Source organism: Mya arenaria, chromosome 7 (assembly GCF_026914265.1).
Source record: "Mya arenaria isolate MELC-2E11 chromosome 7, ASM2691426v1".
Lineage (NCBI taxonomy): Eukaryota > Metazoa > Mollusca > Bivalvia > Myida > Myidae > Mya > Mya arenaria.
In genome coordinates, this window is record NC_069128.1 from 2,476,673 (window position 1) to 2,492,642 (window position 15,970).

The 15,970-nt window shown below is 33.1% G+C and overlaps 1 protein-coding gene across 1 annotated transcript; it reads left to right on the forward strand.

The window, feature by feature from the left end:
- The first annotated feature begins 1,961 nt into the window (after positions 1 to 1,961).
- Positions 1,962 to 6,047, forward strand: LOC128240419 (uncharacterized). The gene is made up of 5 exons (XM_052957056.1): positions 1,962 to 2,018; positions 2,258 to 2,316; positions 2,855 to 3,030; positions 5,310 to 5,481; positions 5,819 to 6,047. The coding sequence occupies exons 1-5, from the start codon at positions 1,968 to 1,970 to the stop codon at positions 6,045 to 6,047; spliced, it is 687 nt and encodes a 228-aa protein (XP_052813016.1). The 5' UTR covers positions 1,962 to 1,967.
- Positions 6,048 to 15,970: the final 9,923 nt, after the last annotated feature.

The window sequence follows — 15,970 nt, forward strand, 5'->3', positions numbered from 1 at the left end:
GGTTATGCATTGATGTCCCGCTTAAGATAAAATAGTTTTAGTTATTTTTTGGAAAATATATGCATTTATAAAACTTTATTAATTACTGTTCATAAAATTTTAATAAAAAACAAGCGAATAATTAACAATAAAAAAGAATATAAGAGATTTTTTTCTCAACAAACAGGAAATAGAAAAATTGACAGCTACGTCATCAGCTATTATATATATAGAATTTGCGCAAGAAGCCTCCCTAAAGTAGCGTGGTAAAAACACCCTTTTCAAAAAAGGGGTAATTAAGAAAATTAAATTAAAACACTAATAAATCTCCGAAAATAAGCATAAAAGAAACAGAAAATTTGTTTTTTCAGTGTAGGATCGTATTTTATTTCACTCATGTTCATAGAAAAACTCTATATTTACACTCGTCGCTTCGCCACTCATGAAGTATGTCTTTCTATGACATTCATAAAATGAAATAAACAAATATCCTCTTTGTCTTTACCAAAATCGATTTGCTTTTAATATCATTTCAGTGGTTGCACTCTATGGTACATACAGAGTGCAATGTTCATCGTCGATGGGTGTTTCTGCAACACTATCAAACACTGTTGCGTCTGGTATTACAACGACCACTGCAAATACAACTTCAAATGTCACTACAACTACTACTTTGTTAAACCTTACAATTGAACCCACGACTATAACACCAGCTGAAAAAACAACTAACATGTTCACTTCGACTATTTCTCCGTTCATTGATACATCGTTCATCGAAACAACGACATTAAGATCCGCTGAAACTACCATATTTACTACGACTACTACTCCGTTAAATTTAACAATTTCACCGGCGACCACCGTAACACCCGCTGAAAAAACAACTTCCACATTCACTACGACTACTACTCCGTTAAATGTTACAATCACACCGACCAGCGTTATCCCCGCTGAAAATACAACTTACACATTCACTATGGCTACTACTCCGTTAAACGTTACAATCACACCGACCAGCGTAATCACCGCTGAAAATACAAATACCATATTCACTACGGCGTTTAATAGTACAATTATACCGACCACCGTAACACCCGCTGAAATAACAATTACTTTATTTACTACGGCAACTACGCCGTTAAATAGTACAATTTCACCGACCACCGTAACACCCGCTGATAATACAATTGCCACTTTTACTACGGCTACTACTGCGTTAAATATTACATTAACACCGACCATCGTAATCCCTGCTAATAATACAACTGCCATATTCACTACGGCTACTACTCCGTTAAATATTACAATAACACCGACCAACGTAATCCCTGCTAATAATACAACTGCCATATTCACTACGGCTACTACTCCGTTAAATATTACTTTAACACCGACCACCGTAATCCCTGCTAATAATACAACTGCCATATTCACTACGGCTACTACTCCGTTAAATATTACATTAACACCGACCACCGTAATCCCTGCTAATAATACAACTGCCATATTCACTACGGCTACTACTCCGTTAAATATTACAATAACACCGACCACCGTAATCCCTGCTAATAATACAACTGCCATATTCACTACGGCTACTACTCCGTTAAATATTACAATAACACCGACCGCCGTAATCCCCGCTGATAATACAACTAGACCAACGACAACTTCACCCTCTACAACTGAAACTTACATTGATGTTACTTCGTCCGTTTCGTCTGTTTCTTCAATTTCCCCACCGGTTGCTAATGTAGCATCAACCTTTAGTTTCGGTAAATGATTTATTCTCGTCATAATACTCGTACATGACATATGCAGTACAATATCGAATTTTGTTAAACGCAATATGCGCTGTATTTGCTCATTTTAATTGGCCCGAAAACACTGCTTTCTGACATCAGTAATCGTATATATATATCATTCGTTTCAAAATTTCAGGAAGTGTCACTGTCTACCTAAAATTGCAAATTTCTTTACACAACGTTATGTTTAGTGAGTCATCAAAAGCGACATACAAAAAGGAATTTAAACAAAAGGTAAAACTTACGGAAAATTATAAAATTAAAATGTTTTGGCACGATGTATGAGTTTAACAACGTAAATCAATCTTATCAGGCCGTTTTTGGAACTTTTTTTTATTTGTGGGCATTTATTGTGATATTAACACGACCCACCGAAATATTTAAACATATCATGCTTCAAACATGTCATTAGTGCTATATTTGACAGGATAATTTTACGTGTAATATACGGGATTTTTGTTTTTGCTTTTCAGCTTACAGACATTTACAATACAGTGAAAGATTTCCAACGTATATACATAATTGGTTTAAGGTCAGTGAGACAAATAAATTAGTTTATAAACACAATCGATTTAAACATATTATGAACTAGGTAAAATGATTAACAAATTGCGAATAATGCATGAAAGCCTCATAGTTTTTTCGAGCAAATATGTTTGGCCCCATCAACATGTACACTTGTATTTCGTCGCGCTTGTGCAAAAATTCAAGAATATAGAAATAGAAGCAGGTATTGAATTGAATTCTTGCACTAAGGCAACAATTCATTTGTGTTCGAGCAACGCTTTAGGGCACGTTGACGTGATGTTTTTTAAATTTAAATTTACTCTTGAAAAACAATGTGTTTTGACCATGCTCGAAGCTATAAAATAATCAGTAAATATGCACTATAACTGTTGAAGGAAATATTTGACATTTTTTAGAGTACTAGCATCTGCACATACGTTTGGAAATAAAACTGCCCCAAAAAACATATTTGATTCAGGATTAAATTACAAATGTCAATGTGTTTCAAATACGAAAGGTGATAAGTATCGACATGTGTTATTGCTTACTCTTTTTATTTGTAGATCCGGAAGCATCGTTTGTGACTATGAAGTCGTTTGTAAAGGGGACGTCAATCTTACTATCTTAAAAACAACTACAGCATCGGTGGCTGATCCACGGAACCCACTGAACTTTACGTTTTGCAAAAACTGCACTGCGACAGTAAATAACACGGTTCTTGATCAAGCTCTAACGACAGGTAATGTTATCTCTATTGTCAATTGGCTCTGTCCGCAACATATCTGAGCTTGAGATGAACTAGGAACTGAATCGATCCTTAACTGATTCGTAGGCAAAGTATATGTCTACAGTTAATCCGCTTCCACAAAATGAAACGTATTCAGGGATAGTTTAGGTGGTATGTACCAAGATTAATGTTTTGCAAATATGTCTTAAAATATTATGTGTTAATTTTATGTTGCTTGTTTATTAAAGTTGGGGTTAAACAATTAGTAAAGACACGACAGATGCATTTTCTAATAGTGTTTAACTTATTATTATGATAAAATAAAAGAACAACCGTTAAGAAAGAAACCAAATAAATTATCCAAAACATTAAACACACCGAATGAAAGTATGAATAATTTACAAAAACCTAACCCATATTGAATCATAGCACCAAGACACATAATAAATTTTCACTCTTATGAACTCTTTTGAACAAAAGATTAACAATTGTAATTTTTGTTTTCCAAAATCGTGAAGCCTCAAACATTCTAATATGTTCGAAACGGTGATTTAATTTAATTTGAATGCATATATGTAGTAAGCAATGTTTTTAATACATGTAGCGTTTTCATAATTACTAAAATCATCCCTAAACGAAGCAAAATTCAAATTTTATTGAGCACTAGAATGTTTCTACAGTCGACCATTTGTTATGTTTGATTAGCATTCACCAAGACCCTCAGTTATGTTGTGCCAAATGAGTTTTGTCTGTAATTTAAATTCTCCTCGAACTACATGTATGATATTACACAATTAAGCAATGTTAACCTTTTTTTAACTAGAAACAAGAAATAAATGGCCTTGTTTACATCTGATCTAAGCTCGATTGTTATCGGATCAGATGATCCCGATGTACAACTAAACTTGATTCAATAATCTGTAGGAGTTTCTAAAGTTTTTCACATAAGTATTGTAGGCGGTAAATGGTTCAAGCGGCGTACCAAGCATGCAGTAGTGCAATATCCAATAATTTCATTTGATTAGATTACTTTGTTAATTCTGCAATCTGAGTTATGTATACCTATGATTGTATTTGATGTATTAAGAGCTGTGATCGAAACAGTGACAATTATTTAATCATACGTTTTTATCGGCAAATGTTTTACTTAAAATATTCTACGATTATAAATATGATTGCATATAAGGGGTCTGTTGTAGGAACTATCCTTATCAAATTGATTAATATATCTAAATATAACCCAACATACTGAATACATATGATACTTACTGCATTGCTTAGAAACAATGGAATTTGAAAACAAATCATGAAGTTATAGGTAAATGTTTGAAGTGTCAAAGATTTTACGCTTGTTTAACTTTGTTTTAATTCTATTCTTAATTTTTAAATCTTCTTAAAGGTTAAATTCTAATACAAGAAGGGCAATCGAAGTCGAATCAGTCCTTAAAAGAAATGTTTTAAAGGTCGTGCATCAGTATTTATATCACTGTATTATCAGATATCTAAACATGATAATTTATTCGACAATCAGTCGATCTAAGATCCGGTCAGCTGTGCACACGGCCATCAATAAATAAACAATGTCACGTCAGTCTTGATGAGGTCAGTTTGTAATCTCAGTCATATGACAACAACTTTCAATTGTTAAAATAGCTCTTTTGTGGTTTTGATATAATACACAGCACTTTCTCAAAAATACATTAAAGCACTATAATACATAAAATAAGAAACATGATTCACAACAGACAACTTGAATTATTCTCACCTACCAATTATCCTCCAACTATGATATTTCTTTTATATTTTGACACGAACAGTTATTCAGTCACATGACGCAAACCGTAAATTATTTTATACAGACTAAGAAGGAATAAATTCGGGATCGGTGAAAAAGGTCCAACACAACCGGAAAGTTGAGAAATAATGTGTCCAGATAGCTAGCTTGGACTGTAAAGGGAATTATGCATTGTTATGTACATTGTGTGTCTCTCGGTATGTGTTTGTTGGTTTTGACTTTGTGACTTGTGCACTTCCATCTTTGATGGGTTGTCGTTTGGGCTTATCCCCGTAGATTTTATTGTATAAGTGTAATTGACAACAAGAAGTTAAACCTCTTGTGGTACACACATGAGCGACTGGTGTCCGATGAGATCTAAATAATATGATGCAACAACTACAAACGTGTTGACGTTAAACTTGTTTTTCATATGTTTATACAAATGCCAAACAATTAACATGTTCTCCGATCGCACAAGATTCACATATAAATTTAGTTGAAATTTTGATTTTAGCTCAGAACATGAGAACATCAAGTGCCTGTTTAAACTGCAAAATGGGCGAAAGATGCAATGTACTGAAAACGTTTGTTAGATGTTACAACCCTTGCAAAACAACAGCCAATGGAGGATGTTTAAACGGTGGCGTGTGTTACTTTGACGGACAAGAGAATTCGACTAAATGCAGGTTAATATTCTAAACTAAACTTGGTATGTTCTATAATTAAAGGTTATCAACAAATAAACATATGCTGTGTTTGAAGCAATTGTTTTAACTCTGAATACGTTATTCTATCCTATGTGTCCAAAATACAATTTCAGCATATATTTTTATCAGAACATTCGTTCTTAATCAATTTTAAACATGTTAATCTGTAAAAAAATGAAATAACTTTTCCAAGGTCATATCTTTGCCAGGCTTGGTTAGTTTTCAAATAAAATGTATGCAGTCTATATACGTAATGCTGTATTTTATCTAAAAGTATGGGAAAATCTGCAAATTAAATGCACATTTTGTTTTTTAGATGCCCGAGTGACGAAGGTCGTTTCGTTTACTCTGGAGAACATTGCGAGATTGCTGTTGAAAACCTTTCACTGTCGTCAACGTACATCGCTGCAATCGCTGGTGGAACAGGAGGAGCATTAATCGTAGTTCTGTCAGTGGTCATTATTTGTCTTATCCTCAAAAGAAAGAAGCACAATGATGTCGACAAAAATGGCAGGCAAGGGATAGCTTATCACGACATATTTTAATGATAAGTAATAGAATTTGGAATAAATCATATAAGTATACGTAAATTGTGTACGTAAAATATAGTACAAACACAATAACAAATAACAAAATGACATAGAATCTTATAATATCCAATACACATATACAATGTACTAGCAGTACATTTTGCACGGGGTTTAGGCAATCGTAACTTAAATATAATTAATAAATGCACTTTGTCCTTTTTTGACGGATATAACTGCATCGCAAATACTGACGTTGTAATATTTATTATTTCAGTGTAAGTATGGAGTAATTCAGTCGATCTCCTACAAAAGGCGGTCTGCGCATGTCTTCCGATATGTATCCGAGAAAACGCGAGGACACGTTAACGGTTGAAGGGAAAGAACACACGAGCATTACCGACAGTCGGGGAAACGAGGTTTTATTTTTATTTTATAAGGAACGTCTTTGAACTGAAATAATTGCTTGACCTCATGATCAGACATGAACATCGAATTTGTTCAAGTTTTATTATTCTCATGGTTCATAATTAAACATATGATTTGACATAAAACAATTCAAAGTAACAAAACAAACACGTGCATGGTACATGAAACAGCACACTGTAATGCATATTTCTATAATATCTTATTTAATAGCGAGGCATTATACTATTATTACTCAATCTCAATTTAAGCAAGTCATTATTGAATTCACAGTAAAGCATGAATTGCATATCCAATACGCCATCCTCAAACACCCGAGTAATGTCCTCCGTTAATATGCGTCTTGAGCATTACTTTTCGATTCATGCTGAAAACACAATCAAAGTAAATCCTTGTATCTATGATAGTATTTATTGCTGTTTAAAGCTCTTGTTTTCAACAATGTTTGTCTACAGTGTATGAATTGATGACTTTCGTACTTGTTATAATACATATTCCATTTCCTTGTACTTACGGCATAGCAAAACCAACACTGTTTCTTGTTTTTATTCGGATGATTTCTGTGCTTCAGGATCTATATTATTGTAAGTTTTGTCTGAACAATAGTATGGAAAGAGGCATGCAGCTGTTTATAACGAAGATATAGATTTTTGAATGTCCTTTTTTTGTTTCATAATACTTTTTTCGTAGGTGTATATGTACCAGCCGGATCCAAACGAAATTCGACGACAGCCTTCATCACCAGTGTCGTCATCGGAGAGAGACTACAGCAGACCAAGGACTGCATCTGTGTATGACTACATCGACACCGAATCAAGGGTAAGCGGGGTACTTTTAGCAACTTGCATACATTTTATATCTTGCAAAATGTGACGTTCTTCAGCTTGTCAAGTAGACAATAACATTTTGCAAATACATTTTGATATGTTTTTCAGTATGAGATTCAGCGGCCAATCCTACGCCTAAATGTCAACAGAATATGAACCAGCTTAAATCGTGTTTTTTATATAAATAATGCATTGTATTCTTATTGCAGCAACATAAACATTGTGTAGTTAATATTTTCTTTACTAATATCATACTCCTGTTTAACAAATGTATCACGTTTGAAACTATCGACATTGTTGTGCACTTTTTATTATTTGAATTCTTGTATAGTCAGGGTTTACAGTCAAAATGGGTATATATATTGTGATGAATATTAATATAGTAATGTACAGAGATGTAGTTATTGACTTTACATGTACTCTAGCGATTCCTACTTATATGTATATGCAATTTTCATTTGATTGATATTTATTTGCTGTGTATTTAAATAAGTATACTAAACTCATTCAGTTAGGCATATGCAGTAAAAGGAGTGTTTGAGAAAAGCGCTGTTTTTTGTTAAAAGTTAGAACATTTTATATAAAAGGGTTGTTACAATGAAATCTACTTGGACATACCAATTAAGTCAATATTATAGTATTAAGGCAGTGTAAAGGCAATCGTATGGCTTGAATGATTGAGACGCAAAATCCGGCGGTCCTAGGCAAATAAGAGTCTGGAATTTTAGGGCCCCCTATAAGTCGAACACTGCAAGTTATCGCGAATACCCGTTACCGGTTATACGCACCAATGAAAATGAGTTTGCTTTGATTTTTGTTAGGTTTTGTATGATTTTGACGGAATAAAAATAAATCAGACATTTTTCCAAAACTAATTATAGAATGCTTTGAGCCATGATTACCGAATGAATTGTCAGACATGTTTGCAAAACCTATTGATTAATTGAGTCGTCAGACATCTTGTAAGAACTAAAAAAAGAATGACTTGTCAGGCAATTTTCAATTTCTATTGATCGAATTAATTGCCCAGAAAGCACTCCAGGATGTCATATATCAATGAAAAACAACTAGTTGTGCATGAACGATTGTCCGAGTTTGACGCCGAGAATATGTTTGCTACTGATACATTTTTGAAAGGATATCTTTATCAACGATATGAAGGCAATGGATTTATGTGAAGAAAAGCAATGACGATAGGTCCTACATTTCAAATATATTCTTGTTATAATGAACTGTGTAATGAGTCGCTTGAAATAGCTAAATAATTATAATTAAAATTACAAACACAACCCAGACTAAAAGTTATCATTACACAAACGATATAAAACAGTTTTTCATATTAGAAAATGTGACCCTCGAGTGTTCACTTTAAAACGATATTTTACAACCTTAACAATAATATTAAAAACTACAGAAGCAGGCACAGCTAGTAGTCCAAGTTTTAAACATAAACCCCTCACAGAGTCAACAGTAAGCCAAAGACATAGAACACTAAAGCAGACAATCATAAACCATCAACATGAAACAATGTCCCAATGTTAATAGATTTACGTCATAAAGGGTGCTGAGGTGAATCATGATATATATGTGAATTTACATTATGTTTTTCGATGAAATATTGAGTTATTTGGCGTTATTTCAACAGTGATATATTCACAGCAAAGTAAGAGTGAAAAATTTAAGAACTACTTTAAATCAAAAGTAGGCAGACTCCTTGATAGGAACTAAACTCCTTGTTTTTGAACCATTAAATTTTGCCAGAAATAATAGTGTGGTATTGAAGGTACCATATGTTTAAATAAAGATTTATTTCGAAAACAATCATGGGTTGCTGTTTATAAGCGAAATGGTAATCCTGTTGTTCAAACATTTGTTTTTAACTTGAGTCGGATGTTTAAACATCAGACTTTATTTACATACCCAGTCAGCATTCTTAGCTACGAAGCTGCGTTATGCATGAGTAGCTGCTTTAATAGCGCTGTGATGAAAATTTATAAAATAGTGTGCGGTTAAAATAGTGTGAATAAACTACGTCTTTACGTCAAATTTCATTTAACGCAATCAAAATCAAAGAAATGGGCAATCATTTTAAAATCGACCGGTAACAAAACGCATTATTAAAAGCATTATAGTTTCAAAATAATTCGAAACAGATATCGGATAAACGATTTGCTTACATGTGTTTAGGAACAGCTGCGGGAATCATGAAGCAGTCTGATCGTTAAAATAAAATCTGGGTAATCGGTTCGTTATTAACTAAAATGATGACCAGCTAGCTGACATTATAAAAATAGCAATAAACTGCTGAACAGGTTAAAAATGGTTGAAGAAATATATAAAAAGTGAAATGAAAAGGTTTGAAGAGTAAGTTTATTTTTTATGTTTTGTTATATAGTAATTGTATCAGAACAGTTTGCTGTTTTTAAGCTATTACTTTTGTTTTAGTATTGCAAATGATTACGTGATTGGCCGATCCAAACCAAAAAAAAAGAAAGACCACGGCGAATGACTCAGGCAGATTACCGTTGATTACCGAGTAAGTGCGACTGTAACCTGAGGAAGGAAAATCACATAACATATGAGGAATGCCAAAATCATTACAAAATGTCTGGATCATAACTCAATTGCAATAAGAAACATTTTCTGGACATTTTCTTTCATATACAATGCACTGCCAAGTATAAAGCATTCAGGCGTATTAAAGCTGCTTTCTCACAGATTGAACGTTTTGACAATTATTTTTAAAAATAATCTTGGAACGAGCCAATTTCTGCAAAATTCCAAGGAAATCAGTTAATTAACACTGCTGACAAAAATCAGATCGCATATTTTTATATTTAAGTTCAAAAATTGAAGTTAAATGCTTATTTCCTAAACTGTTAGTAACGGTTTAGGCCATAAAACATTAATTTGCGAACGGAAATATATAAATCTACGATCTGATTTTTTGCCAGCAATCTTATGCTATTGGTTTCCAGATATCTACGCAAAAAAATGCTCCTTTCCAAGACAAAAAGAAAATGGTTGTAAAAATGGGAAATCTGTGAGAGTGCAGCTTTAAGAAGTTCAATACAGACCCTACATTACAAACATGAGTTGTATATAATGTACTATTTCCGCCAAACCAAATGCATCAAACAACATGACACTGGGCATGTTTATAAAGTTTATGTATACGATTTCTTTCTAAAAATGCGAGACCTTGGCGCACAATCACTGTTGATCGCATCACCCACGCACTTTTTATTCCCTGTATGTATTGATGTATTTAAGCATTGCCTTCAACCTATGTCAATTGTGGACGAAATGAACACACTTATATCAGTGGTTTATACATATACATCTTACTCAAGACTCTGAGCTGACATAACTAAGACAAACGGAGACATCTCCACACACTTTCCTGCGTTAGATAACTACGCAGAACATAGCAGACCACCTTTCATCGCTTAAAGCGCTTTGATTGGAGTAAATTAAAGAATTTTGGATTTATCCACGAGGTATAGCTATGCATTCCCCGGACACTATAGGGGAGGGGAACATAGGAAAGACCTTTGAAGTCGGATTGTGGTGATGATCTCACATATCACTTGAAGATGTCTAAGAAACACCTATATCTACACGAAAAAAAACTGTTAAGATTGTAATATTGTTGTTCTCGAGATGTCAACTTGCAAACACATATATCGAACATACATAACTTCCCATTAAGGTAAAACAAATAGGTGGGTTGAGCCTTGCATGTTTGTTTCATATCTATTTAATCCATTATATTTTTAAGAAATTGATTGTAGTTCGTTTTGAATGTCATTACTTTATATATTCAAAGTTTACAAGGGAATCTCAAAAAGTTACTATTATACAATTGTTATCGTATTAGTCGTGAACTATGTATCATATTGAAAAAAAATATTATTGACGGAGGCGCCACCTTTTTTTTATATACGATATGATGCCGCATTATCTATTATCACGTCATGTTTTAAACTGGTTTCGGTCTATAAATAGGCCGGTCAATATGGCGTTCGTAAAGTGATTTTTCCTGCCATATTAGGTAGTCATATGACAAACTGAATCCGGTCCATAAAAAGACAGGTAGGTCAATATGGCAATAGTGCAGTAATTATGATCGAATGAATTATCAAATATTTTGCAAGTAGTACTGATCGAATTAATTTTCAGATATTTTGCAAATAGAAGTGAAGGAATGAGATGTCAGACACTTTTAACGTATTATGAATTATATATAAAACAAGGATATCCTATCTTATTTTAAGGCAATGTAGAAAAAGTACATATATCTTAACGAGAAAAGACACACATCGATTAAACATCCAAGTATGTTGAATCCCAATGATTATTTACGGTCTTATAGAGCTGCAACCAACATCTGAACAGTTTTCCCTGGTAAAGTTCCATGCCATTCGCCTTCGAACAAAAAATGTGTTTATCCCAACCCATGGAAATAAAACTACACGTGCATGCATGTTTGTCAGAGTATAAATAATGTTTCGCCAAAACTATAATGTTTCGCCAAAACTATATGTGTTAGTTTTACATTTTACCATAAATATATATCTTTATCTAATCAAATAAATGCATATAGAAATGGAATGGACGATAAGACATGAACATCAAATATAATTTTGTCAAAACAGCCGTGTGAAGTGACGATGGAAATGGCTTAACAAAGCCATAAACAAAATCCAGAAAAAAATCAAATATGAATATATCTTAATCAAAGGGAATATGATAAATGCATGTAAGAATGGAGATGACGATAGGGCCTGATCATCATTTTTTTGTCAAAATCAGCCGTGTGATGTGACGATTAAAATGGCTAAACAAAGCCATAAACAAAAAAGCAAAGTCCATCAAAAATTCAAACATTAAACAAAGTGAGGTGACATAAATTACTATTTCTTATCATAGTAATAGAACTCATGAGTGTTAACTTTAAAAACATTTTTGCCATTCCAATCCCCGTTTCGACAGCTTAACACCATCAAAGGTGTTTATGTGAATATAGTATGTGAATATCTTATGTTTTGTTCTGACATGAAACGATCGGACGAATCGTCGGTATGTCTGTTACATTATAATTTTATAAAAATGTTATAAAGTTTATATTGAGAGCAAAGATGTTTCTTCTAAACTTAGCAGGATCGCGGTTACTTTTGTTTTTGACACGATGCCTGCGCACCGTAATTAAACTTAACTTAGGAAATGACTTGCGATCATCCAGGTTAAACAATGTCAACAATACTTGTACAGCAGATACGTTAAATATTGCTTAAATATGAACACATGGCTGCCATCTACTTTTGGGGTGATTGTCAAAAATAAAGCGAACTTTTAGATGATGTCCGTTGAAGAAGAGATATCCATTTAATTTAGGGCTTTAATTACATGATTCTTTACGATAATCAACTGTTTATGATGTTTGGTATCTTTACTTAAACCACACAAACGGCAAGTACTGTAAAAGACAATCTTCTTTCATGTCAAAAAATAGCTCATCGAGCTAATGTTTTTTTGGTCCCAAATACTCGACTATAAATAAACATTCTTTTATCTTGTATTTTGTATCTTTTTATCGAATAAGGTTTCGATCCGATTGGATAGTGCCGCATTTGTTACAGGTAAACAAAGTGATATTGAGCATGATACTGATAATTAAAAGTGTAAAATATACAAGCAAACACGCTACAGAAGTCTGTTGTTTAAGTTAGTGTACGTTCAAAATACAGGAGCTTATTTATATGAGTAACAATGAGTTGAGTTTTATAATTATTAATATACCAATGAAGTTCTCTCTAAGTAGTTATTAGAACTCACAATGTCGGTGTTAATGATACGTTTTGTTTTATTGTGTGTCAGCATGTTCGCCGTAAAAAGGATTAAGAAAATGTATCTCTCCATTATTGAAAACGTTTACCACTTTTGGGCAAGTTCGCTCTTATGTGATGGCCTTAGTTGGTCGCCAGTAGATCTTACTGTTCAAAATTTGACATGTCATAATTCAATACGTGTACGTTACTATTGCATGGTAACATTGCCAATATAGTAAAAAACAGTTACTACATCCGAACCCTCGCGCTGTAACAATGCATTTCTCGCGCTTTGCGCGTTGTGTATAATTTCAACCCGGGAAATGGGTGCATACATTGTTGCTGTTTCTTAAAGTAAAATAAGGTTTCTTAAGGTGGCGACATTTTCAGAAGACTAGTGTACATTAATCAACGATGTCTTAAAAAAGTAAATAAGGTATTTCATGTCTAGGTATGCCGCAGACGACTTTTGCGCTCAGTGTCAATGACAACATTTATGATGGATATGAGGGCTGGCTTTTAAAATTGTTAGAAAGTACTTACAAAAAATAAATGGTTAGTAGAACGTTTAGTGGATGAAACTAAATAATAACAATCATTACGTTTTTAGTGATCTACAGTCTTGTGAAAACTCATCTACTTGGATAGCCAAAAACTACATCTACCGCTTCACTTAATTTAAATCAATAAACAATAACGGCATTGGTCCAAATATATTGATGACGAACAGACATTGTTGAAAAAAATATGAAGCAATTACTTCTAACAAGCGAGTGTTTTTCTGATAATTGAATGCCTCAATGCGCCAAATATGAATAAGAGATAATTTTTACAAAAAGAAAAATGAAATAAAAACCTGCTCGTTAATGAGGCACACTTCTGGGCAGAAATTGACATGTCACTTTATCCTCTGCATGACTCATTTTTGCGGACGACTTTATGTACTTAAATCGTTATAAACAAATAATATCACAAAAGGAGGCGACATAATATAGTTTTTTCACTATAATATCATACAAAGAGGCGTCATAATACAAAGATAAGTGTTTGTTTCACTATAAATTGACAATGATTGAACCAGTAAAACAGGCAAATTTCCATTAACCAACCTAATGCATGTTCTTATTTTTGAGTAAGTTATACGTTTGTAATGCCTCCTGTCTGCGTACACACACTAAATCTGTTTGGTATGCAATTACCAATATGTTTCTTTAACAAAACCATAACGCAAAAGGTTCCAACTGCAGTCCAAAATATATGTGCGATAAATACAAACGTATAACGTATCATGACATCTAAGTAGTTCTTAATGTAGTCTGTCCCCTCACTTAGTCAAAATAAGTTTTAATCAAATGCGTTGAAGTGAATCTATCTGAAAATATGTGATTATCTAATGTTTTTTTCTGACATGAAACAATAGGCTGAATCGCCTGTATGGCTGTTCAATAATGAGTAAGAATTATTGCTACATGGTGTTCACTGACTGCGAATATATCGACATTTTTTTAAACCTATCAATAATAAGTTTGAAACTTATCACATGCTTACTTATAAGTTATTTAATCGTATAATAACTCATTCTATTTCCATGGAACATAAGTGCAAACATTAATGTATTATATATGCAACGCTTCAATAATATCAACTGGTAAATATAATCTGAAAGTTTATGTATGTAACAAAGTCCAAGTGTTCGCTATAAATGCAGTATAAGATGGGCTTTAATAACATTGTTTTCTGTGGTTGTATCGTTTTTAGTATTGTTCATATATTATAAATCAACTTAACTGATAAGAAGAAACTTCACGTGGTAATCTTTTTGTGATCAAAATGGGTTTCTATATGACTCGATATCGGCGCATTGCAAACAGATCAACAAGGCAATCATCATAATGATAATGATTTAAATGTTCGCGTATTGCACAATATTGAACCTGTCATTGCGTCAGTCATTTGGGTAAGTGTACGTTCGGATTGCAGGAGCTAATTGATATTAGCAAAAGTGAGTATATTTAATTCATTTTTAAAGAATGCACATGGACTGAAATTCTCTTTCTTTTAGTACCGCGATTTAGATCGTATTTAGGTAGTACTTGGGACCCACAATGTCGGCACACAATACTCAAAATAGCTCGTTAAAAGTATTCGGTAGCTATTCGGCATTAAGTTACTTCATTTGAATCTTTATCGGGGCAAAAAATGTCTTTTGAAACACTTATGTGCGTTGAATCAGTTACGAACATATATGGAAACCTTTATTCGACACCTGGGGTGCTCCACAGAATTGTAGTTTTAGAATCGTTCAGATAGGTCAGAGCAAGTAATCTCTAAATATTAGTTATGAATTATTAAAGAGCAGGGCAACTAGCGCTTAACATCTGACAACTCTTTAAAAAATCTTCTTGAAAATGAATATATCTTAATCGATTAGAATACGATATAATTATGTTTGTAAGAAAGGTCTTGTATTAAAATGATATTTTTGTCAAATTCATTTGTGCGATGTGTTGCTTAAATGACTAAAAGAATGAATTCTAGCTAAAGACTATACAATATGCGATCATTAGACAAGCCAAGTTTACATGAAAGACTTGAAAACAACTATTTTTATCTTTCTTATCTGAAGTCAGTCTCTCGAGTCTTAAGTGTTTACTTAAAAGGTGTCTTCCATCCTTATATTGACATTTTTGCGTCAACAAAAGCGCTGACATGAATCGTTAACAGTATTCTTTCAATTTAATTTTATTTTGAGATTTGTTTTGATAGTTTATGCGCTGACACGAATCAAAATGCAAATTGCAATTACGCCAATCACGCCACAGTTTTATTGATGTGTTGACTCATTAAGACTTTTGTC